Below are 27,985 nucleotides of genomic sequence, written 5' to 3' on the forward strand. Positions count from 1 at the left end.
ATTAACACAAGTTTTAGGAATGAGAAACACCCGTTTGGTTCCACAAAATAAAACTTACAATCATCAAAAACAAAATCTCATCTTACAAGGCAAAGCACAAAGTGACTTGTTACAATAAGGGTTCATTTAGAATGTCATTTAGAAGTTCAACGCACTTGCTCTATATAGCAACATACTTTGTATTCTGGCATTGGTTACACATGCATTTCACAAATTGTTGACCGGGCCAAGATTTCTCCAATCATGTGTTCCTGAAATGAAACCGTTATTCAAAGAAAATGTAAGTGTGGTTCTACCTGCACCAACCTTTTACAAGGTTGGACAAAGTAGCATGCATTTCTTTCTTCATTGAGCACTGTCACAATTCTCACAGGGATAACGCAAATGATCTCAGTACACAAAGGATGATGTAAACCCAGAACAGTGGTGCAGAGTCTATTTGTGTCAGTGGCCTTCCCCAGGGACCCCTGGGACCCCTGCAAGGAGGTTCGGACTTTGATGCACCTGATATGCGGTCACAGCCTTCTCACTGGATTCCTTGTGTACAGGCTACTAGTCGCAAGCGACCATAGTGGCAGGCTCAGTAGTTATAAATAAGGTTTACAGGAGTTTGGTCATGAGATACATGTCAAAAACAAAGCAGGCAATATGATACCAGGCAGCACACTGAAGCCGATTAGGAGAAAGCCAGAGTCGTAACCATGAAGACATCAAAGGCGATACCAGAGGAGCAGGCAAAAGGATCATTAATAGGTCAGGATGCAAGTAAGTATCACGTAGGTGCAAACAGGTAAATAATGGAGTACAGGAGTAAGCCTAATACTCTGGCAGGGTTACACTACTAAAACAGTTTAAAGAGACTGGGTCATACCAATTTATAAAGTTCCAGTAAGGATAAGCCTGGATCTGGCGTGTCATGACCAGAACAGCACAGAAGTATGGTATACCCAAAAAGGTATTGGTCACAAGTAATGCCATACTCTGTTATATTCAAAAATCATGGCTCAAGGATAGCACATTTCCCTGAAGCAGCCTTTGCTTCTTTCTCCCTGATGTTAACTAACCCACCTCCACCATCCAGATGGTTGTTTCTCTTCAGCACCATGCTGCAGACATGTTGAGACACCATTGTCTTTAAATTACCATTTATTAGAGCTTACCATACTTCCTTCTACATCACCCACACAGCGTGATTTGCTTTGAATAATATTGCTGTTTTCAATTTTATACTTAAACACAGTAAGAAGCGGTGGCTAGCCTACCGATTTCTCCCATTAGTCAAAGAAACTTGCTGTGGTTGTTACATTTAACACTTCTAAAGACGTCCTTCAAGACAAACAGCTATGTTGTTTAAGGTATATGGCTGGTAACTGGATGCGCAGTCATATGTTTAAACTTTCCGAACTATAACGATTATAGGTTTATCTTACCGTTATAACAATATCTAAACATTCTGAACTATAAACTATTTGATCTCTGGCTGCCCCCTTACTCACCTTTCCCCATATTTGTCTATAATGAATACTACTACTCATTTAATTTTCCTTTCCAACCACTCTGTGGCAGCCTCACACCCCTGCAGCCTGCTTCACTGACTTCCCACCCGCCTCAGAATTCAGTTCAAGCTCCTCACTCTCACTTACAAAGCACTTAACAACTCTGCTAACTCCTACATCTCTAACCTCATTTCTTTCCACTCTTCCTCCAACCCATTCCCTCTTCTTCCAAATGCCACTTCTACTCCACCATGGTTACTTTCTATCACACTCATTGCTGGATTAAAAACAGGGTATCAGAGGCGGTTGCCAGTTTAGGGGCAACTGTGGCATAATATGAAATGGATGTTCTGTATACCATAATGTGAACTGGCATACTACAGTATATTCAACAAACTGGGAGTGTTTACACATTATACATTTTAATAACATCACCAGTATCTGATTTAGGGCTCCTATAAATTAGTTGCCTCGGGGATTCCACAAACTTTAATCTGGCCCTGCTCACACCCAGACAGTGCCGTAACTAGGCATTTTAGCGCTGTGTGCAAGAAACGGCATTGGCGCCCCCCCATGCAAGATAGGGGCAGTGCGCTTCGTAGGTGCACGAAAAATATATAGGGGCATGGCTTCATGGGGAAGGGGCGTGGCCACAAAATAATACCAATTCATACTACAGTGCACAGTAGTCTCCATTATTAAAATTACGCTGCACAGTAGCGCCACTACACCAGGTAGAGCCCCCTTTACACATTACAGCAGACAGTCCCCCTTTTTACACATTACGGCAGACAGCGTACCCTTTTTACACATTACGGCAGACAGCGTCCCGTTTTTTACACATTACGGCAGACAGCGTCCCCTTTTTTCCACATTAAGGCAGACAGCGTCCCCTTTTTACACATTACGGCAGACAGCGTCCCCTTTTTACACATTACGGCAGACAGCGTCCCCTTTTTACACATTACGGCAGACAGCGTCCCCCTTTTTACACATTGCGGCAGACAGCGTCCCCTTTTTACACATTACGGCAGACAGCGTCCCCTTTTTACACATTACGGCAGACAGCGTCCCCTTTTTACACATTACGGCAGACAGCGTCCCCCTTTTTACACATTGCGGCAGACAGCGTCCCCCTTTTTACACATTGCGGCAGCCAGTCCCTCTTTTTACACATTGCGGCAGACAGGATAGAGAAATAGAGAGAGAGAGAGAGACAGACAGAGACAGAGAGAAATACTTACCATCTCTCCCTGCTGGCAGTCAGGCTCCTCGTGCTGGCAGATCCCTCGGTGCAGGCAGGGGAGAAGGAGGAGGAGGGAGGGGGACTGGAGCCGCAGCAGCGCTATGTAATTGGTAGTGGCGCCGCTGCAGCTGTCCCCTCTCCTTCCGTATTGGCTGCCCGGCGCTGCTGTGAATGCTGGGATGAAGGAACCGCATCCCAGCATTCACAGCAGCGCTGGGCAGCCAATACGGAAGGAGAGGGGACAGCTGCAGCGGTGCTACTACCAATTACATAGCGCTGCTGCGGCTCCAGTCCCCCTCCCTCCTCCTCCTTCTCCGCTGCCTCCGATGCTGCTATCTCCTCAACAGCGCGGCGCACACAGCAGAGGCGGCATGTAATGAGTCAGTTTGTCTCATTACATGCCGCTGGCCGTTGCGCCCTCTGGGCAACTGCGCTGTGTGCCAGGCACACCTGACACACACGTAGTTACGGCCCTGCACCCAAATAACTACTAAAAGCCATTGCATATGGTGTCCTATGGGGAAAGGCAGACTTGAAGTCAGTTGCACTAACTTCTACTTACCAAGAGGGGAATGCAAATGTTTGATGAGCATCTAGCACCCGACGGAGCTATTCTATTGTTGTGCTGATCAGACGCCTTCCTGAGGTGGCAAGCAGAAATGTGCGAAAAGTCAGAATTTTTGCACATTTTTGGCAGCATGTTCAACAGGTTAGATGGGTTTATCTGCTTTACGTGTCTAAACCTGGCGCATCTGGGTGCGACGTGCAAAAAAGTAATGGCTGGCCAGTTACTTGCGCATGATCGGTAAAACAAATTAATATTTTCCCTTCATTTTAGATAAGAGACACAAAAACAACTGAATTTCCCCCTAAATGGTATTCAATAAGTCATTATGTGTGAGGGTTTGGCAGTGAGAAATGCATGCTTTGGGCAAAAATGTGGGGGCCAGGGGCGAGAAGTAATTATTGTAATAGAATAAGTGGGAGCTGATAAAAGCCTTATGGTGAAAGAACACCATTAAAGTTTGCAACAGCATAGAAACACTCGGCTTGATATTAATGTGTGTGGTACATAGAAATAACCTTAATAAGGAAATGAAAGGCTTTATATCAGATTGGAGCAACACTGACCTACTTTCAAGTAATTTACATGATGAAATGCTAGTGTTTTCTCTCGTTTCAGTACAGTAAACTACATATTGTTGTCTGGATCTGTTTGCCTAGAACGTTGAATGAATTATCATCACATTGGTTACTGTGGAGTATTTTTTTAATATACATATAAATGCATTAAAACCACAAATTACCACTAATCTAAATTACAGTAGAAAAGGATAGACATTGTTCTCACTCCAAAAATATTTTTTTCTTTCAAATATTGCATTTAAAGCGATTACGATAAATACATTTTGTGATTATCAATGTGTATTACTAACATATATCCCTCCACAACTACAATATATACAAACTAGGGAATTTCCATCACAATAGCCATGATGATAGATGGAAAATGTGCAGATTAAATAACAACACTGTCTTTTTACAGGGTATACAACTATAAAGATTTGTCAATTTAGGCAGTTGAGGATTTTTTTCGTTTGGTCGTCAGATACAGGTCAGAATCAAAGCAGGCAATATGATACCAGGCAGCACACAGAAGCAGATTAGGAGAAAGCTAGGAAGACATCAGAGACCGTACCAGAGGAGCGAGCAGGCAAAAGGATCGTGATCGTCAATAGGTCGGGTCATGATGCAAGTAAGTATCACGTAGGTGAACACAGGTAAATACTGGAATACAGAAGTAAGCCTCATGCTCTGGCAGGGATACACTACCAGAGCAGTATAAAGAGACTAGGTCATTCCAATTTATAAAGTTCTGTGATTTTGGAGGATGTCTGAAAGGGGTATTAGTGCCTAGATATTGGAGCCTACCATTTGGCGAAAAATTATTCTGATTGTCAGGACAACCCAAAAAATCTGACAGTGTTTACCTAGCTTATTACTCTTTAGAAAATATACGTTAATATACTTACTGTTGATAACAGTATTTCTCCTAAGTCCACAGGATATATTGGGATATAGTGGAGCGACAGCAGATTTGCACCAAACGGTCAAAGCTTTTCGACCTTCCAGCATGCAATGGGCCCGTCCATGTATCCCGCCTACTGGCTCAGGCAAATCAGTTGTTTTCCAAAGCTCAAGGCAGGAACATCATGTAGAGCCCTAATGAGGCAACAAGAACACACATGCACACCCTTCCGTATAAGAATGGAAGAGGTTAGTGAGTAAAAGGATCCTCAAATCAGGTGCGTCAGGATGGGATTCCTGTGGAACATGTGGACTTAGGAGAAATACTGTTATCAACGGTAAGTTCTTACCATAACGAATATTTCTGCTGCAGGGTCCACAGGATATTTTTGGATGTCCCAAAGCAATTTAGTGGTAGGATGCTCCTGATTAGACAGGAGAATCCTTCGCCCAAATTCAGCGTCCTGAGAGGCAAAGGTATCAAGGCATAATGTCTAATGAATGTGTAAATGGAGAACATGTGTCTACCTAACATATCTATTCTGCTGAAAATAGCACATTGTGCTGCCCATAATTGCCTACCTTACAAGTAGAATGAGCAGAGACATTAGCCGGAAACAGGGAGATCAGCCTGAGAATATGCTTCTCAAATTTTCATCCGAAGCCACTTCACCAGTGTCTGCTTATCCGCAGACCATCCTCTCTTGTGAAATTCATAGAGAATGAAGAGAGTATCTTTCTGATGGCACTGGTATGATCCACGTAAATTCTAAAGGCACAGGGGGCGTGGCTTGCATCCTGACTGGAAGATTGTGTCCCAGGGGAGCTCCTGTCCGATTGAGCCCTTTTACCCCCTTTTTGGTGACCTACCCTAGTGTGTCCCCCTCCTGCAGCTTCCTATTGCAGTCCTTGCTGCTTTGTGGACATTGGGGGTGAGCTGCGGAGCCGGAGCACAGGCTTGTCCTGTGCTTGCAGGTTGCGGCATTCCCCTCGTGCTGCTGCCGGGACCTCGATTTGGACCCCCTCCCGCCCGAGTTCGGATGAAAACTGGGCGCCGCGCGCCGTTGAATACAGCCTGACCCACTTCTCCTCTCCTACCTGGGTGACCCAGCCGAGCAGTGGAAGCGGCGAGAGAAGCCCCTGGAGCTGCGGTCCCGGAGCTGAGCGGAGCGGCGGTGGTCCGGTGGCAGCGGCCTTCTTGGTTGTGGAGGTGAATGCAGCGCGAGTGCTGCGCCTCTACGAGCGGCCCGCCTGCCACACGCAGTTACCAGGGGGGTATTAATAAAGACAGTGGGGGTGACAGCCGGTCCCTACCCCCGCATATAAGTGTTGGTGACAATCACTGGAGTCTGGAGGGACACATTACATATCACTGACGGCGGCCATCTTGGAGGTGGCAAAGCAAGCTTCCCTATACTGTGCTGTCCCTTTTGTGCTAATAAAGGAGCCAGCTTACTGTTTCAGCAGGGAATTACTTCAGCACACCTGCTCTACACAAATACCTGCCTACAAGCAAAGCACTGTACATTTGTATCCAACTCCTTTCTTTTTTGTATATACAGTGCACCCTGCAGGACCTGATTCTCAGAGCCCCCTGCTGTTGTTTGTTATACTACATTTCACCTACTCTCGGTACGGTGTGCCGTGATCCTGGACGCTCTCCTGTGGACCCTTTTCGCTGTTTTAACAGATTATTGAGGCCTCGACCCTTCGAATGATGTGAACATATAGGTGCCTGACTTCCCCCCCACCCAAATCATCTGATGAGCACGCAACATTTTGGTGGATCTTTCTTGTAATCACTCCCTACTTGGGCACCTCAATTTCACCAGCTACTATGGGAAAAGCGAACACCTGAGCAAAAAAACGGGAACTTCACAAGATATTGCACAACACTTCTCACGCCGGGAAAAGCCAGCTGAAATTCCATCTCCGTCCTCTCGGCTGTCCACCCCTACCATGGATCCGACGGAGTCAACCTCAACCAAAGCGGATATTCAATCCCTTCAGAATATGATTTTGGACCTTAAGAGTTCTTTTACCACCGCTCTCCAGTCAGCGATTGGTGAACTGAAATCTGACTTGGCGGCTCTGGATTCCCGCACCAGCTCATTGGAATCACAAGTGGAAGAACAACAGGATTTCCGCAAACAAGTGGGTGAGGACATGAGCTACCTATCCGGTGAATTGGAATTCCTTAAGGATAAGGTTGAGGAAAGCGAAAATCGTGAGAGGCGGAATAATTTACGCATTCGCAATGTCCCTGAATCTGTATCGGCCTCCGAATTGGAACCTTACCTCAAACGTCTGTTTCTTCACTTGGTCCCGTCGCTCTCGGAATCTGCTATCTTGATAGAAAGAGCTCATCGTGCCCTGAGGCCTAAACCAAAGGATTCTGATCCTCCCCGTGATGTTATCCTCCGGTTTTTGTCTTTCAAGATTAAGAACAGTATTACAATGGCATGCAGAAATTCGACCTCGATTCTGTTAGAAGATTCCCGGATTCAGGTCTACCAAGACTTTTCGCCAGTGACCATTGCTAAACGGCGTGACCTGCGCTCTATTACTTCAACACTGCGCAATAATGGTTACAAATATCGCTGGGGTTTTCCTGTTCGCCTCATTGTGGAGATTGATGGCAAAGTATATATAATTCGCTCTCCTGAGGACGGGGACAAGCTGCCTCGAAAACTTCAACTGTCCCCCGCTGCTACTTCTCAGATGTGAAGCTTCCCATGTTTAAAATGTTAAAAAATTTAACTTTTATCAACGTTTAGTTTAAATAATTTTGTTCTCACTCTTGCTCCAATATTCTGTTGCCTTTATAATAGATGCTGTTTCGTATACGAATGCCCATCTACCTTATCTTTGAACTGTTTTTTTTGTTTTTTTGTTTTTTTATCTTCAGGTTTATATAATCTTTGTATCGCTAGGTTTTTGTCTCACTGTTCTGGTCGGTGGCTCGGAGGCACGGCCATGTGGAGGGGACATGGGAATAGATCCCTGCTCCGATACCATGGGGCCTGCCTCTGGCTATCGATATGCTCTGCGACTATGCCATTTGCTCTATTAATGTTACTTTTTTGATACTGTTTGCTATCTGGTCATCTTTTCTCTAGTACCCTGAATTTTAGACTGTCCTGCCTCTACTATGGGTCTTTATTTGGTTCATGAAGGTCCGTCCTCTTTATTTTAGATTAGTTTTGGGTGGGGTTGTTGGCGCCATAGCTTGACACTTCCTCCCCCAGTATTTAGGGATTAGAGATATTACCAAAAATACTGGGTTCATACCCTCATCTGTTTCATTGTATTTGTGTCCCACCTGTGAGCTCTTTCCTTTTTTTTTTTTTTTAGAGCTCTATCGTTCGTAGCAGTCCGGTATCCTGCCTTTTGGATACTACGTCTGCTTTTTTCGTTTTGTTTTTTCTCACTCTCCCCCCCTTTTAGATCCTTGCTACAGTTTGAGAGTATGTTGACGTATCTGCATTCACAGTTAGATATATCCATTTATTTTATACTGTTGTTCGTGTGTTGAATTGTACATCTCTATTTCTTTTTTTTTTCTCTCTCCCTCTTTTTTTCTTTTATTTGTTTTAGCAGAGTCCGGATCCCTATTGGTTTCCAGTGGTTTCTTCTTTTTTCAATTCTTCAATCATGCCTGTCCATCAATGTTAAAGGGCTAAACACCCCCCAGAAACGCTCTCACCTCCACAGGTCTCTTAAAACTTTAAAAGGTGACGTGATTTTCTTTTACAGGAGACACATTTAAAACCGGCCTCCCATCCCTCCCTGACATCTAAACAATTTCCCATGGCCTAGTACTCCAATAACACTGCAAAAAGAAATGGGGTAGCAATCTTAGTTAGGGGATCCGTTCCTTTTACAGTTCTTAGACTGTAAATGCGACAATGAAGGTCGTTATGTAATGGTGAGAGGACAAATTGGACACGAGGATGTTACCTTGGCTAATCTGTACTCTCCAAACACCGCAAAATCTAAATTCTTCCGCAAGTTTTTTCACGACCTTTACTCATATAGATGAGGTAAGACACTTGTCGGTGGAGATTTCAATATGGCTCTCACGTGCATGGATAGGTCCGACCCCTTACGTAGTAGTCAAACCCCAAACTCCTCAGTACTACACAGGGGTATGGCCGAGGCTGGTTTGTTCGATATATGGCGTTTCCTTAATCCGACCACCAGGGACTACACTTTTTATTCCAATCCGCATGATGTGTACTCTCGCATTGATATGTTCTTGAGCTGTGCACCTCTCTCCCGGACGGCTCGCTCTTCCTCGATAGTCCCACTTACTTGGACTGACCACGCGGCTTTAGCTGCAACATTTTACATATTTGATATCCCTGACGGTAGACCAACATGGAGACTTAACGAAATGCTATTGAAGATTCCTAAGTTTCAGGACTTAATTAAAACTAAGCTTCAGGAATATTTTGAGGTTAATGTAGAAGACGACTGCAGTATAGCTACAATATGGGAAGCCCATAAGGCGGTTATTAGAGGATCCATTATTCAATTTGCATCCCGCCATAAGAGAAACCGGGAAACTCAAATTGCTCTGTTAACAGACAACATTGCAACATTAGATCGGGAACACAAACGTACACACTCCAAGAAAACACTAGCCGAACTAAGGCCCGTGATGACCTACAATCTCTTTTGGCGGAGAATATTGAGCGCTCACTTCGGTGGGCTAATCAATCGTTTTACGACAAAAGCAACAAGGCACATACTTTGTTGGCTAATCGCTTACGTGCCAAGAAGGCTAACCAATGCATCCATACTATTAGAAAACCCTCAGGCAACATTACCTATGACCCCAAGAAAATTAATGGCATCTTTTCTGACTATTATAGAGCACTCTATAACCTTGACCCCCCGTCCGACCCCTTGGCACAAGCCGACCAGGCTCAACAGTATCTAGATAAGTGCGCTCTTCCTCGTTTAGATGAGGAAACTAACTCTGCTCTCAATGCTGATATTTCTGCTGAAGAGATTGAAGCTGCACTAAAAACCCAGAAACCTTCTAAGGCACCTGGCCCGGATGGCTATCCGATGGTGTACTACAAAACCTTCGCCCCTCAGCTCATTCCTCATATGGTCTTTTTGTTTAACAAAATAATGCAGGGCACTCTTTTTCACACTGACTACATGACCTCTCGCATTATAGTAATCCCGAAACCTGGAAAGAATCTCTCGTATTGCTCAAATTATAGGCCCATATCTTTGATAAATACTGATCTCAAGCTTTTTGCCAAAGTACTAGCGTCTCGCCTGAATACTGTGTTGCCGTCATTAATAGACTCTGATCAAGTGGGATTTATTCCCGGCCGCCAGGCCTCGGAGAACACCAGACGTATTGTTAACTTAATTCATCAAATAAACTCGACGAAAACACCAGCGATTGCTTTGACGCTAGACGCCGAAAAGGCATTTGATCGCATCTCTTGGCCCTTTTTGTTTTCTACGTTTGGCCTCCATGGTCATTTCATCACTGCAGTAGCGGCCCTCTATTCTAACCCCTCATCTACATTCCTGACCAATGGATTAAGCTCGCCTCGGTTTAGTTTAAAGAACGGCACTCGACAGGGCTGCCCTCTCTCACCCATACTTTTTGTTTTATGTATTGAACCTCTTGCAGCCTGTATTAGGCTCAACACTGACATTGGAGGTGTTACTGTGGGGCAGAGCTCGTATAAAATATCTCTGTTTGCGGATGACGTGCTCTTGACTCTTTCTAACCCTCTGATTTCTCTTCCTAATCTACAGAAAGAATTACTTCTGTATAGTTCCCTCTCTGGTTATAAAATAAATCATACCAAATCTGAGGCCCTCACGTTTAATGTTTCATCCCATACTTATTTGATTTTAACTTCCTCTTTCCCCTTTCTCTGGAGACCCACGGCTATCAAATACCTTGGCATATTTATCACTAAATCCTACACCAGCCTATATCAGACTAATTATGGCCCTCATTCCGAGTTGTTCGCTCGCAAGCGGATTTTAGCAGATTTGCTCATGCTAAGCCGCCGCCTACTGGGAGTGAATCTTAGCATCTTAAAATTGCGAACGATGTATTCGCAATATTGCAATTACACACCTCGTAGCAGTTTCTGAGTAGCTTCAGACTTACTCGGCATCTGCGATCAGTTCAGTGCTTGTCGTTCCTGGTTTGACGTCACAAACACACCCAGCGTTCGCCCAGACACTCCTCCGTTTCTCCGGCCACTCCTGCGTTTTTTCCGGAAACGGTAGCGTTTTTTCCCACACGCCCATAAAACGGCCTGTTTCCGCCCAGTAACACCCATTTCCTGTCAATCACATTACGATCGCCAGAACGATGAAAAAGCCGTGAGTAAAATTCCTAACTGCATAGCAAATTTACTTGGCGCAGTCGCAGTGCGAACATTGCGCATGCGCATTAAGCGGAAAATCGCTGCGATGTGAAGATTTTTACCGAGCGAACAACTCGGAATGAGGGCCCATGTTCCTATGATTAAAACTCTCACTCAAGACCTAGATAAATGGGATCGGTTATACATTTCGTGGATTGGACGGATTAACACCCTAAAAATGAATTTCCTTCCCCGTATTCTTTATCTGTTCCGGACCATTCCGATAATGGTGCCCCGAGTGACTTTGGCATCCCTGCAAACACTGTGCAACAAATTTATTTTGGCTCACTGTAAATCTCGATTAAGACGAACATTGTTGACTAAGAGTGCTACCTCAGGCGGCTTGGGATATCCTAATCTTCAGGCTTATTTTAACGCCTGTCACCTTAACCACGTAGTGCCCTGGCATTCCCCCTGAGGGATCAGAAAATGGGTCGATATTGAGAACTCAATATATCAGGGTATTCCCCTCGACTCTCTTCTGTGGCTCCCCAGGTCCTGCAGACCAGCCTCGGCCTATTCAGTCCCCACGATTAAATTCACCCTTGGATTGTGGGACAAACTCTGCATCACCTATAATCTCTCTTCATACCTCTCACCTCTATCACCTATCTGGGGTCACCCTGCCTTCCCCCCAGGCAGCAAACGAAATATAGCGGCCCCATGGCAATCTCAGGGTGTCACGAGATTTATCCATGTTAAAGGCCACTCAGCACCGACCTCTTTTGGAGATTTTCAAGAGCGCCTCGGTATTCCATCCTTGTGTCATTACCATTATATTCAAATTCTTAGCTTTCTTAAATCAGAACTTAAAACTACTCCTTTGAGATCACCCACCTCCTTTCAACATATGTGTTTACTTTCGATTGGCAAAAAGGGGAATATCTCTACAATATATAACTCTATTTTGACTCCAGATCCTCCTACCCGTGAACCCCATGAACTAGCTTGGGAATCAGATCTCTCCCATCCGTTGGAAGATGATAAATGGGAAGAAATTAGATTGCGCATTGCTAAAGCTTCTATTAGTGTGGCACTTAGGGAAACATGTTATAAAGTTTATACCAGATGGTATTTGGTCCCCTCCAGACTTTATTCCATTTTACCCGCGACCTCGAATTTGTGCTGGAGACTCTGTGGAGAGGAGGGCACCTTTTTCCACGTCTGGTGGACTTGCCCCTCTATTCACCCCTTCTGGAACACAGTTGGAGCGCTTATTGCTCAAACTTGCGGGCATAACCTAGATCTCTCCCCTGAAATTGCTTTACTTCATGCCCACATATCGTCACTAGCCAAAATCTAAGACAAGCTTGCTATGCAATTCTGCATGGCGGCTAAATCTCTGATTGATAAATGTTGGAAAGACCATAAACCACCCTCCAAGGCTTTACTGATGACCAAGATTGATTATATAGCCAATATGGAGTATATTACTAGCCTGAGGAATAACACTGTGGCCCAATTCCACAACATTTGGTCTCCATGGTACCTCGCGCGCTCTTTATTAATACCCGGACTCTGCTAATACCTCTAATACCTCTGTTATTTCCTCCTCTATTGTCATTGCATGGGACTGTAGCCAACCTCTCGCTTCCTTATATGTAATTTTTTCAACTTTCCCCTTTTATTCGTGTACTTTTTCTTACTCTTTTTTTTTCCTTTACTCTTCTTTCTCTTTTTTGTTTTTACTTTTAACAAGTTTTTTCTCTGTTTTGGCATAGATTCTATACTATAAATGAAAAATAAAATGAGACTGATCATGTACACGTTTGGATTTACACAGGGTGCATACTGCTATTACTTGATAGCCTATATTGTCATAGAACTGTATATTTCATTCTGATGTGGTATGTAAAAACTTTTATCTGCATGTTCAATATCTTAACCTGTACAACTTCGATATTGTTTTGGTTACTGATCACTCTTAATAAAAATTCTAACTTTAAAAAAAAAAAAAAAAATTCTAAAGGCACAGACTACATCCAGTGATGCATCTCCCGCAGCACAGTCCAGCCCCTATAAGACCGAGACTACAATTTCTTCATTAAGATGGAATTTAGAAACTACCATAGGAAGATACCCAGATTTGGTTCGAAGAACTGCTCTATCTGGATAAAAAAAATGTAGAAATGGAGGATGACATAACAATGCCCCTAAATCTGAAATTCTTCTATTTGAAGCAAAGTCAGTAGAAAAAAAACTTTAGCTGTAATTTAAGATCCAATCTTTCAAGTGGTTCAAATGGGACGACCTGAAGGGTCTTTAGGACTAACTTAAATCCCCAGGCACTGTAGGAAGAACAAAAGGAGGTTGAACATGTCGCATTCCTTGGAAAAAAAGTTCACACATCCTGTAGGTTAACATTTTCTTTTGGAACCATACAGTCAATGCTGACACTTGTACTCTCAAGGAAGTCAGCCATAAACCTTTATGCATTGCTGCCTGAAGGATGCTAAGACTCTGGAAATTCTGAAAAATCAAGGATCAAATTTTTGGTATCTACACCATTGAACATGGGCTTGCCATATTTGGTGATAAATGTGAGCTGAGGAAATTTTCCTTGCTCTGAGCATAATTAGAATTACCTGTTGTGAGAATCCTTTTGCCTTCAGGATGGAGGTCTCGAGAGTCACTTCGTCAAAGACAGTCCATGCAGGTGTTTGTGTTAACCAGGACCCTGAGACGCTAGATCTGACCGTTGAAGGAGTAGGAATGGAGCATCCATCGACATCCTCTGCAGATCTGTGTATCAATGTCTTCTGGACCAAGCTGGAGCTATTCGTATCACAGCACCCTTTCAATGTCTTACCTTTCGTATCACCCTGTATCACAAGGCAATTGGTGGAAACAGATGAACCAGACGAAAGTTGACAAGTCATCCACAAGATCGTTTTGGGATCTGTTCTCGATATGTATGCGAAACCTTTGTTGTTCTGACAGAATAGCATGAGGTGTATCTCCGGTAACCCCCCTTATCCTAGGGGAGTAAGTCCATATGTTTACCTGAATGGCGAGTTGACTGAGAAAATCTGCTTCCCAGTTTAGGACTGCCGGAATGAGTACTGCGGACAAGCCTGGATAACGAAGTTCTTTCCACCTTACAGTGTGACTTACGTACTTCATTATGTTTTGGCTGTGAGATCCTCCCTGATGGTTGAGATAAGCCACTGCCATTGCATGTCCGAGCAGATTCCATCTGGATTCATTAGAAGGATATTCTTTGCCTGAATAAATACCACATATATGGCCTGAGGTTCCAATATATTTATTGTCAGGCAACATTTTTTCCTTGGTCCACTGCCCCTGGAAGCAACTTCTTCCTGACACTTCTCCCCAGCCCCACAGGCAGGCATCCATTGTCAGAGTTGCCATCTAATCACCAAAGGAGCCTTCCTTTGTCCAGGATAGGATGTCCAATAACCATCAAGCTATTGACCTCCTAACTTCCAGAGGAAGACCATAATCTGTGCTTTTATTGTCTGATGAAAATCCTTTCTACTAGGAAATGATCAGACATTGCAGATGTATCTAATGAAACTAAGTATACTCCATCATGTCCAATGTCTACACCATCGAACCCATCACATGCAGTACCACGTAAATGGATACCATTTGACTGTGTAGCAACTCCTAAATCCTTAAGTGAATTTTGGATATTTTCTTCAGAGGTAATTACTCTCTGAATACCCAATTCCAACACAGCCCCCAAATGAGTCATCCGATGTGACGGAATCAGAAACGACTTTGCCCAATTTATGAGCCAACCCTATCTCTGTAACAAGCTGTTGACAGAGACAGATGACAGAGAACAATTCCTGCGACTGTGTCAGGATTATTAAGTCATCGAGGTATGGGTTTTATAAAATACTTATCTCCTGCTAACAGAGATAAGATGCCATCACTACCATAATTTTGGTTAATACTCTGGGAGCTGTGGTCAGCCCAAATGGCAGGGCCTGAAATAGAGGATGAAGGATAGCAACCTAACATAGCGCTGAAGGAACAGTGCTATGGGAACATGTGGATAGGCATCCTGAATATTCTGGAATGCCCTGAATCCTCCTCTGTGGCAGAAGTAATGGAAAGTCTCCATATGAAACCTGAGGCACCCAAAAGTACCTGTTCATTGCTTTGAAATTGAGTATGGGCCATAATGACCCATTTGGCTTCTGGAATAGAAACAGGTTGAATCAAACATTGTCCTTACTGTGCAGGAGGAACTGAATTATCACTCCTCACTGAAGCACCTGAACTGCCTCTTGCAAAGCCCTAGTCTTCGTTTCCACTGAAGATGGGCTGGTACAATTTTTAATTAGGGTATTTCTGAAAACACCTACAGCACTTGGTATTACCAGGTGGTTTACCATCCAAGTACTAACCAGGACCAACACTGCTTAGCTTCCAAGATCAGATAAGATTGGGCATGTCCAGTGTGGTTTGGCTGTAGATCATACCGTGAGATACCACTTTTTGCACCCAGACATCTGTAGTAGACTGCTGGCAGCTCTGTGCAAACTGAAGAAATCAGCCTCCCACCCTGGGTCGCCCCAGGTGGAGGCCCTCATGATCAGGCTGATGGCTTATCTTCAGATTCGAAAACCAGTCTTCTGATAGCCCAATACCTTTTAGTCCTACCAGACTTGTTGGATTGGGACTGTTAGCCTTTTACCCTTTCCTTTTGCTTTTCCTTGATTCCAAAAGGACCGGAAAGCTGGAAACTAGGCTTGAATTTTTGTGTGAAAAGAAACTTCACTTTCTTGGAGTCTGATTTCAAATACTGTTACTCCTTTACCAAAAGAAAATTTTCAGTAACAAAGATAAGACTCCAGAACCTTCCTGGATTCTGACTCAGATTACCATGTACACAGCCAACCTGCTCTGCGAGCTGCTGCTACAGCTGCTGTCTGAGAGGCAATTGTACCCATATCCAGGTCCGCTTATCGCTGCCTGTTTGATATGCAATATGGAATTTTTGCTTTCTAGATGCCATTGAAAGATCTCCTTTCAATGCATCAGCCCAGGCTGCCACTGCTTACTCTATCTGAGCTGAAGCCAAGGCTGGTATAATGATTGTCCCACACAAAAAGAAAAAATGGTCTTTAGAAAGCCATTGAGTCTCCTATCCATGACATCATTTATTTATGTTGAAAATAAAAATAATGTAGAATGTCACAGCAATCTAAGGTCTGCAAATCTACTTAGGGAGCCACCCTTCTTTTTTAAACAGTCCCCAGCTGGATGAGGATAATTGGAATTTAATTTCCTGGAATTCTAACTTCCTATTGGGCGTAACCCAACATAATTTCCATCAGCTGTTTTGGAACGTTTAAACACAGCTGCCTTAGTTTCTAACACAGGCTCTGCTGCTTCTGAGGATAGAATGGCTTACATAGCACTAATTAGCTCAGGTATGTCCACTGAGCTGAGACCTTCCGAAATTCAATGAGTCCTCAGCTAAACATGTGTAGACTGTGAAGATGTTGTATCATGTCTATGTGATATACTTACCACTGGCCTTTCAGGCTGCCATTCCTGCATGTAAAGGTTAATAGGATAACCTATCGCTGGTATAGGAGCTGGGATTATCTGCTCAGCTACATTGGATAATGTCTGTGCAAAATAGTCCATGAAGGTTCAACCAGAACCTGTGCCTGCCTCAGTTACTTAAGAGGCTTTGGAGACAACTAAACCATTTTGCACATAATCCCATTGAAACAGTCCTGATAGGTTAACCTAGCTCTGCAAGACAACATGAAATGAGTGTTGGTGCTGCTGTGGAAAGTGTATTTTCCTCACCCTTGCCGCTCTTAGACATGATAAATAAATTACACACCTTACAGTGTTATTACACAATTTGTTACTGTAATCACTTTAAATTTGTTAAAGTGACATACAATCTGACCCTACCCTGCTTTGCACCAGCATTGGGGATCAGATACACAGAAAAATTGATGGAATTTATAGTAAAGTCAGCAATCACACTAGCAGTCAGTCACAGGTTATGCATTAGTATAATAAGCAGTATGAGCACATAATCAAATACAAATACATTTCAAGTATGTAGGAGAAACATATTACTGCATTACCTTTTATAGGAGTTTTAAACATATTCAGTTGCACAGCAAACGAAGACCACAGCAATAGTTATCAGACTCATATGCATCAGGCACTTTATCTAACTATTCGAACTCAAAGGTAGATAGAGACTTAGTGCTGTATTACCCACTCAGTAGAATGGGATACAGGAAGATGCTCCCCGCTTCCAGGACCGATCAATACATTTGCGAAAACTGAGTGGATTCAAATGCTACTAGTGTACACAATGGCTCCATGAACCTACAGTGAACACAGATGCCCAAGTGAGCACTGACGCACCAGTCACACAGCCGCCTATGCAGCGACTGGGTCCCCCAAGTACACAGCGTCTCAGACCGAAGCGGAAAAAACAGTTCATGGCGGGAGACTTGGAGGAAACTGGTCATGAACCAGGGGGAGGGGTGACCAGGGGAGCATCTGACTCCCCACTGCTATCAACCCTAGGGATCGCGGCCTCATACTACCCCTGGAGCCTATGATCCTTAAGGCCTAGCGCTGGTGCACTCTCGGTGACAGTCGTGTCAGCGACTGTTTGGTAGTCTCCTCCCAAACCAGTGCGGCTGTGTCCGCATTCCCCCTCTAAGCGGAACCGATACCTTGCCTCCTGGACCTGCTAGTATATTCGACACAGACGCCTGCCGAAACAGCACTGTACTCGTGGGTAAGCGTTGTCGCGACCCGGCGGAGAGTTGTTGGAGCAACTTTCTAATATAAAATGCTTTTTAGAAAGATCACTCAGAAAAAATAGTAAGACTATAAAAATAAAATAATAAAGCTTATGGCTGCTAAAAAAACAGCAGCCCCCTGACCATGGTCCGGCTCCTGCTGCACAAAAAACAGATTTGCCTGAGCCAGGAGGCAGGAATATGGACGGGCACGTTACATGCTGGGAGCCCGAAAAGCTTTGACCGCTTGATGCTGTCGCTCCACTATATCCCAATGTATCCTGTGGATACCCTGTGGACCCTGCAGGAGAAATCAGTTTTTAAATTGTAGTGATCTACTAAAAGTGAATTATAAAACAAAGTACAGTTGTGAAAGGAGATATAGTTATTTGACTGGCGGTCACAATACCTCCCCCTACACCCCGCCCACTTAGAATCCTGACAGTCGGCATGCCAACTAGCAGGGACTATTCCCACTTGTGGGTGTCCACGACACCCATAGAGTGGGAATAGAACCTGTGGCGAGTGCAGCGAGCGGGATCCCGGCGTCGGTATGGTGATCGGCGGTGTCCCGACCACCGGTCAGGCATACCCAACCCTTGTGAATGATAATATACTATTCCCTATAGATTGTTGACTTGCATACAATCTGTTAATACCGTCTTGTTTTATTACAATGGGTTTCAAAACTGTAAAGTGCAATGGAATATGTTGGCACTACATAAATACATGTTAATAAATTGTATTTACAAACTTGGCACTACACATTCTTGTCAGCTCAGCAGCATCGCATCACAATGGCCGACACGGACAGCTTCCTCCAGTCTTCAAAATTCATACATACTATCCAAGCTTCCAGCACCATCCCAGGAACTACTCTGGCATGCCCAAGATCATTACAATTTCTGATTTTTTTCATTTGTTCTGCAATTCCCCGCTGTATATACTTAATAGTAATTGGTCATCCCGCCCACTGAAACCAATGTAGTGTGACCAAGAAAACCAATGTAGTGTGACCAAGATAACTGCCTCATGTGGTACTTTCATGGGCAGGATGGACAATACATGGAACTAGTTACTGAGTGGGTATCTTGTTACTAGCTTTTCATGTTTCATTTCTATGTCTTTATTTTCATGTACTGTACTGAAGATGGCTGCCCGTGCCTCGTCTGATACTCTTGTGGGTAGAATGAACAATACACAGATCTGATGGTTTTGAAAGGATTGTGTATCTTGCTTTATTATTTTGTATATCCCCCAATATGTGTCATCTATTCCAGACATTGAATATTCCCCTCAATATAACCTATACAGTACATCCAAAATGGCTGGCTCGTCTGGTACCTTTGTGGGTAGGATGAATAATGCTGGAACTGATGACCCTAAATAACTGCCTCACCGCTTTATTATGTTCCTGGTTTCTGTATTTTATGCAAATATAACTCTCTCCGAATTTGGTTTGTGTTTTGTAATGTGAAGCAGGTCCCATTGGACTATTATATTACTACACCATATATGATAGGCCCTCTTACAGTGTAACCTGTGATTGGAAGACTTTATTCATTTTCTTTTTGAGTGCTTAAATGTGCCTGTAAGTAATGAACAGCTTAAATGTTTGGTCTAGAGTGAATGAATAACAACGATTTCACTCTGAAAATACTTGGCAGGTGCTAAATATTCATCAAGATATATTTACCAAGGCTGTCATACATCCAATGTCAAATGCATTCCAGACCAACAGACTGAGCATGTGGAAGTGCCAAAATGTTCTTCAGACTATGGTATTCACAAAAAGCTAACTTGAATTTCACCTTAGGCAATGAGGGGAAATATTTGAAGGTAATTGTTTTTAGAATTGTATACAGTAAATTAAAAACTGTAAAATGTAATTAGGCTACAATTCAAGTTAAGCTTCTTCCAAATCTGCCCATAAGTACACTATTTATATATTGGAATCGCTTTTAGCCAGATGTCACTGACACAATTATCTGAAATGACTTGAAGGGCCTGATTCAGGTTTACTAAGCAAAAAAGCACACAACTGGGCAAAAACTATGTTGCACTGCAGGTGGGGCAGATGTAACATGTGTAGAGAGATTTCGATTTGGGTGGGTTATATTATTTCTATGCATGGTAAAAACTGTCTGCTTTTGTATGTAGCCCACTTTATTTTTAAACTACAATTTAGATTTCAGTTTGGAAACACATCACCCTAATCTGACTCTCTCTGCACGTTACATCTGCCCCACCTGCAATGCAGCATAGTTTTGCCTAGTTCAGTACTTTTTGGCTTTGCTTGCAAACATGAATCAGGTCCGAAATTTGTAATATCATCATTGGGAAACAGTGGGTAATGAAAAGATCTGTGTGTAGGTTTTCTTGTTAGAAATTAGTAAATTAAATAAAATTGTCATTCAACTGTTTAAAACCATATGAAGACCAATTAAAATAATCTGAATGAATGTGATTTAAACATGCAAAATTGTCCTATAAAACAGCTGCTAATAATATTCAGAAGTATACTAAAGAAAGCACATTTTAATTATTGTTCTCAGACATTTTACACTGAGAAATCATGGCAGACCAGAGTTCTTCAGGAAGTCTGCTGCATGTAGGTAAATATACCCGTTGCAGTACTCCCTGCTTCCCTAATCTCACATGTCCTGGTAAGCTCCCGACACTGTTACATGTGAATACATACGTGATGCTGGCTGTCAGTAAACCGACAGTGGCATCCCGCACACCTGAATCCCATCAGTGAGCTGAGCGAGTCCGCTCGCCGCGCCTCTGGCCCAGTGGCGTACTTTGTCAGTGGCATTACTATGTTTTATTTATATAGACCAACTTTACAGTTTGTGGTTCTTTAAATATTACGATGTATAAGTCTTCATAATAATCTGTCAGCATAACTCCCTTCAAAATCACTGCAAAATGAAGCATTCTAGTGTTTCATTATTTTAATTACATTTGAACAAAAAAACAACAGTATTATGCAGTTATGAAACATCTTCTGCTCATTGTTTGGAAGGCAAGGTAAGCTGATCGAATGATGATATAAGCCGGTACGCTGATTTCTCCTCATCCGTTAGTGCTGCATTGCCAGATCTTACTACTAGAGCCACGTGCACTCCTGCTTCCTCCGCAGCTTGTGCCTCTGTAACAACAACAAAATATTATTTTTCATTAAGTAAATTCGCTATTTGAATCTCATTATATATCAAAGACTTTGTATAACTGATCTGAATAACATATTAAATAACAAGAGGTGTTTATACTAAGTTCACCATGGTCTCTTAAGGCACTACACCCAGCTGCCACATTAGCTGCAGGCAGTGTGAAGGACAGCTTGGCATAACTGTGGGTTCATACAGTACATAGGGGCAGGATCAGGGATGTCTGCATCAGCTCCTGTCAGACCAATGACTATGTGAGAGGAGCTTCAGGGGTGCTATGTTAGGCCGACATTTATTATGTCGACATGGCTGCAATGTCAACATACTTAGCATGTAGCCAGTAACCATGTTGACATTCATCATGTCTACATGATAAAATGTCAAATTACCTGGTCCTGGTGGCAGCAGCGTCTCCAGTGGTAGCTTGCGGGTTCCGGTGGGGACATGTGCAGTACATTCGATGCAGAGGTGATGAACTACAGTATTTTTCCCCTAATCTCTAATCTGTAACACTAACTCTCCCCCCTAGTGCTTAACCCTAACAGTTAGCATCCTCACAATTTTGACATTTCACATGGCAACATTTTATTCTGAGGATATAGACATGTTGACATGCTAGTGTCAACACTGTGGTGTTGACATGGTCACTGTTGACCATGCAACTAGATCCCAGCTGTCTGTAGTGCAATGAGTAGGCAGTCACAGAGCTATGGTACTTTGGATTTTTCAGGTTAACACAAAATAGGGAAACCATCCCAATGCCGGAATCCTAACAGCCAGGATGACGAACAAGCAACCACCAGCCCGCTGGAAAGGTAAGCCGCGGATGGGGGCTGGTTAGGTGTGGGCTGCAGGAGGAGATTTAGGGTTAGGCTCCAAAGGGGGAAGGGTGGGGTAGGATTAGGCACCAGCAGGGAGGGTTAGGGTTAGTCTGCGGAGAGGGGAGGGTTTGGTTTAGAGGGCCAGTGGAGGGGGGGGTTTAAAGGTAAATATACTTACCTTCCCCTGTTGGGATTCCGATCGTAGGAATGCAGCAGTCGGTTTTCTGGCCGCCGGCATCCTAAATACTGGCAAATTGAACCTAACCCCTGTCAAACAGAGGTGGAGGCATGATGAAATGATAATAAACCAAAACATACCTCCATGCTATGTCAGAATTACTGTATCTTTGAGGAAAGATAATAACCTTCAAATCATTTAATGGCCAGCAGTCTCAAACTTAAATCCCATCAAGCTGGTTTGGGATGGACTGGACAGTAAGGTGAAAGCAAAGAAACCTATGAATGCAACACATTTGTGGGAACTTCTGTAACAGTGCTGGGAAGAACTTCCCAAGCAATATTTGATTTCTATTGTGTGCATTCTTAAGTTATATCTGTAAAAGGTGGCTACATTGACTTTAAAATGTAAATTAGGTTTTGTTAAACCAAAATTAAAATTTTTTTTTCTTGATTCCAATTGTTTATTCTTTCTATGCTGTAATTTCAAAGTACATTGAGACATGCGTACTGTAAATACTTAAGCTCCAAAAATCTGGGCTGCAAAACTTATGACCGGTAGTGTGTATCAGGGAAGTGTTCGTGTTACACAGAACTTTCTGGTACCTGGTGGTCCCAGAGCAGGTCCCAGTGATTTTTCCTAAAAATAAAGTTTTTAGGAAAAATCAGACTTCATCTGGGGGTTCACTAGAATTCACTGCTCCCTATTTTCAGCAACGCAAATTGAACAACATCCCCTGGGCTGCAGGAACAGGAAACACCCTGCACTACAGGGTATTTTAAATAACACACCGGCAATTGGATTGGACAGATGCGTAATGGCTGATTATACACGTCACACCAACAGATGGGAGGTAAGTCCCAAACCTGTGCATATTCCTCGGAATTCAAACATTTCTGATAACATTTTTGCTACCTAACAGAGTAACGTTTATTTTTTTCTATTGTTGATGATAGAAGTAAGACTCCGTTTCTACTTTTTTTGCTGCAGTCTGTGGATGATGCAATATTTGTACTTTTTTTTTTTTTTGTGACAAACATCTTACTTCAAAAAATCTTCTTTTGAGTAGTGAAAAAATAGAGAAGCAACCTTATTCCCTGAAGTATCCTGAACCAGTGCAATACAAAAAAAGAAAATGTACACATAAATCAAGCGCTAAAAAACAATACTTCCCTTATTGTGGGATAGTTGTGAACCAATGTTACTCCTCTTGAGTGAATGATATTCTTAAATAGATTCACCAGATGAATGCAGAAACATGGAACAAAGAATAAAAACAAATATGGTGTAGTATGTCAACCACACAATGATATAAAGTCCCACACTTCTGTGGTTGGCATACTACACCATATTTGTTTTTATTCTTTGTTCCATGTTTCTGCATTCATCTGGTGAATCTATTTGAGAATATCATTCACTCAAGAGGAGTAACATTGGTTCACAACTATCCCACAATAAGGGAAGTATTGTTTTTTAGCGCTTGATTTATGTGTACATTTACTTTTTTTGTATTGCATTGTTGTTTGGGAAGTAAGGTGAAACTTCTGAGAATTGCACTTAGTCAGCAGCTTCGGCGCCTGGTTGTGATATACTCTAACCCATTCCATTATCCTGAACCAGTGTCTGTGGAAGTAAATATCACTAAGGTGTAAAAGATAAAGGGGTCGATTCATTTAGTGCCCTCGCAGACCAATCTCACACCGGACTCAGATTTTTGTGGGAACCTTTAGAGGGAACCAGCAACTTAGATGGTTTAATTAGTCTTTCACACCTATGCCAAGGTCGGACGACTGATTTGCAGGTCAGGACCGCTGCGGACCATGAACAAAAATCAGCGAGTCCGGAGCTCCCCTTAGTGTGGCATATAGCCAAACATAACTGCACGAATTCACAGGGCGCATTTAACCCCTTAGATGAGGAATAGACTCTGCTTTTGAATTTGTTTTTCTTCTTCGGGTTGAATAGGGGGTCCACTATGGGGTTGTAGATGGTGGTCACTATTGTGGTAAAGAGGAATTACCACATCTGGATTTGAGATGATCCCAGAGAAAGAGCATAGTATGCCAACACCTGCTCAAGAGGCAGCTGCTGTACTGTCTTGAACAAGGCAAGGAAACCATTTAAAGTCAGCTAAGTCAGTGGATAACCCATAACTCCTTGCAGGAAATGTATTTGGAAGAAGACCCTTGATAAGCTTTTAAAACATCTCAAAAGGTTCCCAAAACTAACCTGCTTGATACTATAAAGGCCACCTATTTAGCTTGTCCGGACAGAAGTGAAGTAATAGGGCAAAAAGCAGGTACACACCAATACACATTGGGGCAGATGTATTAAGCTGGACAAGGCATAAGGAAGTGATAAACCAGTGATATGTGTAAGGTGATAAAGGCACCAGCCAATCAGATCCTAACTGTTAATTTACATATTGAAGCTGATTGGCTGGTGCCTTTAACACCTTGCACATATCACTGGTCTATCACTTCCTTATGCCTTCTCCAGGATAATACATCTGCCCCATACTTCCTTAAACTGTGCTGCTTAATGTAAGTAGGAAGAGTCAGTATGACAGGTACCCCAGTAGACTAACCAGGGTCATTGCAAGATACAAAACATTATTATGGAACAATTCTGACACCTAGTGGATTCTTCTTGAATTATTCCAGTAACTCATTTATACACACTGCAAAGACTTTCAAGCATAACTATATATCTTTGCTAGCAATATTTTACATATTAATATGTTTAAATGTGAAAAACACATAAAATGTGTTGAAGTACTGTTCCGAAACATACTACTCAAATGCAAAACAATGCAATGAGTATGGTAACACTAAAGACAATTGTTTTTTGTGGGGGGGGGTTTGCGTCACACTGGTTTACATGCAGTTTTTAAACATTAAAAACACTTATAAAACACAGCTGAAAACATGACAGTGGTTATGAGCCTTTAGATAGCCACTTCTGCATTCTGTGTACTAACAAGCGGATTGAAGCCTCTTTTCAAAGAATGCAGTCACAATGTCAACAGTTATGATGTCAGCATTATGTTGACAGGATGTTGACATTGTTGAAATAGCTACATTGAACAAGTCGGCATCTGCAGAATGTTGGCAAGTTAAGGTAGACATTCTGCAGGAACTGGAGGGTTAGATTTAGGTTGCAGCAGAGCAAAAGTGTTATGAGGGGTTGGGATTGCGTTGTTAGCACTAGTATACGTAAGGGGAGGATAAGGGACAGGTATACTCACCGCTGGAAGCTCCGCAGGATCTGCTGGAAGTCATCAGGAATCAGGACGTCACAGTCAGACCCTGCAGGCACCACTGAAGACGCCGTACCAGGTAAGTCACCACTAGACCACCGGGAACATTTTCTTGACATTCTAATCATGTTGCATTTCATGAATGTCGACATGAAAATGTTAACATGACAAGTGTGTCAACATCACAACCATGTCGTGATTCTCATGTCAACGTTATGAATGTTGACAAAATATACCAACCCCCTTTTTAATCATGTGTTTAGGTAAAAGTACATTTAACTCACGTCCACACACAGAGTTATAGACATATAAAAATATTTTGAAGGTAAAAATAAAGTCTTGGAGAGTACCAAGCAAACTGAAGCTCCATCCTGACCTACTGTTTCATCTGTAAACATCTTTCTGCATCAGGACACATAGTTTTAAAAAATTTAAGAAAAAAAGTTTACCATTTCAAGGGATTAAGAAATATATAACAATACCACGTGGGTAACATAGTATTAGAAGCAAAGCTACAATGTTTACCTATAGCACAGTTTTTATTCTTGTAAAATGTAATTTCTCCTATATTACAGACTAGGGAGCTAATGCAGAGCGTAATGCCTGTTTGCGGAGTATATCATGCATGTTTTCACACAGCGTAGTCTCGGACTTCTGTAAAAAGAAATCTGTGTTTTGCCCTCTTTTTATATTGTTTCTTTCTTCTTTCCTTTCCCTTCCAAAACTACGGGGGTGATTCAGACCTGATCGTAGATGTGCTAATTTTAGCACATCTACAATTAGATTCTCTGACATGCGCAGGGACTCCCAGCATAGGGCTAGTCCGCCTCACATGTCAGGCCCTACCCCCCTTCCTCCCAGCACAAATGCAAAAGCATTGCACGGCATCGATGCTTTCACACCCACCAAGTAGCTAGCTGCGCTGGCAGGTGGCTACCCGCCATGTTCTGGCCCACAGCCGCTCCGTGTGACATCACGCAGACACCGTGGCCCGCCCCAACAATGGTCCGGATATGTCTGCATTGTCCGTACCGCCAACCCCCCAACGGCATTCCAACGCCGTTGGCACGCACCCTCCTGAACCCGCCACCGCCTCTGCCTGTCAATCAGGCAGAGGCAATCACAGCAGTGAGATGCTTTTGCATCTCACTGTGTGCGCACGCGCAACGAGGCCACTGCGCGTGCGCACAACCAAAAGGGCTTAAGGCTGCGATTGCTGCCGTTGCAGCAATCGGGTCTGAATTAGGCCCTATGTCTTTTAACTACATTACGGAACGGTTGTCATTTTGTATGATATATATATATATATATATATATATATACACACACACACACACACACACACACACACACACACACACACACACACACACAACGGCTTGGAATACCTGTAATATGAAAACTTCTTTCTCAATAAAAATACTTTTGTTAAAAAGAAAGAAGGAAGAAATCTATGTTTTGGTGCACAACAAATAAAATATAACCGTTATTCATTTTGGTTAAAATCAGTGTGTAGACATCACATAGATTACTATGGATCTGATAGGATGGCTATGTATTACATTAAATAAGTATACAGGTTGAGTATCCCTTATCCAAAATGCTTTGGACCAGAGGTATTTTGGATATCAGATTTTTCCGTATTTTGGAATAATTGCATACCATAATGAGATATCATGGTGATGGGACCTAAATCTAAGCACAGAATGCATTTAAGTTTCATATACATTTTATACACACAGCCTGAAGGTCATTTTAGCCAATATTTTTTATAACTTTGTGCATTAAACAAAGTATGTCTACATTCACACAATTCATTTATGTTTCATATACACCTTATACACACAGCCTGAAGGTCATTTAATACCATATTTTTAATAACTTTGTGTATTAAACAAAGTTTGTGTACATTGAGCCATCAAAAAACAAAGGTTTCACTATCTCACTCTCACTCAAAAAAGTCCGTATTTCGGAATATTCCGTATTTCGGAATATTTGGATATGGGATACTCAACCTGTAACAGCACAATAATTAATTGGACTTTACTCCATTTGAAATATACAAAACATTAGTCCAGAAACCCATACATAATAGGTAGTCTTATAACTCCAAATATAATTTATTCACGTAAGTGAATCTGCTAGTAAACTAAAGTTAGGAGCATTTTCTATGCATAATGTGGAATCATAAATGCATGTAAAACTGGGGATTTAATCTGAATTTATGTACTTGTATATACTTCAATTAGTCCAAAATTATTTTATGATCATAAATGACCAGCTGATGTAATATTCATATTATGAAGATGGGTCATTCCATGTGACTCATGTTACATTTCAAGTTAATTTTAAAGGTTTAACCACTTGCCTGGCATGGTCGCATCAGATGCGACCACACCAGCAAGTGCTTTATCTGACCTGGTCGCAGAGGATGTGACCAGTCAGATAACCTGTGTTATCAGTGGTAGGGAAGGGAAACTTCCCTCCGTTGCTGCTGTCAGAGGGACCAGAAGGTCCCTCAGCCTCCCTGCACCCTCGCCCAGTGTTTGCCGTGCTGTCGATCACTGCTGATCGGTCAGTATGACCAGAGCCGGCCCTAACCAATAT

At 42.7% G+C, this 27,985-nt stretch overlaps 1 protein-coding gene and 1 pseudogene across 2 annotated transcripts in view; both read right to left on the reverse strand.

Moving 5' to 3' along the window:
- Positions 1–15,516: 15,516 nt before the first annotated feature.
- On the reverse strand, positions 15,517–15,635 carry LOC134938793 (5S ribosomal RNA; annotated as a pseudogene).
- Positions 15,636–20,886: 5,251 nt separating this feature from the next.
- Positions 20,887–27,985, reverse strand: part of ENOPH1 (enolase-phosphatase 1) — an 81,261-nt gene continuing 74,162 nt past the window's right edge. For both annotated transcript variants that reach the window (XM_063919945.1, XM_063919946.1), the window contains exon 6: positions 20,887–21,101. In XM_063919945.1, coding sequence (XP_063776015.1) covers positions 20,962–21,101 — 140 coding nt within the window. In that variant the 3' untranslated portion in view covers positions 20,887–20,961. The remainder of the gene's footprint in view (positions 21,102–27,985) is intronic.

The sequence above is a fragment of the Pseudophryne corroboree genome, chromosome 1 (assembly GCF_028390025.1).
Source record: "Pseudophryne corroboree isolate aPseCor3 chromosome 1, aPseCor3.hap2, whole genome shotgun sequence".
Taxonomy (NCBI): Eukaryota; Metazoa; Chordata; class Amphibia; order Anura; family Myobatrachidae; genus Pseudophryne; species Pseudophryne corroboree.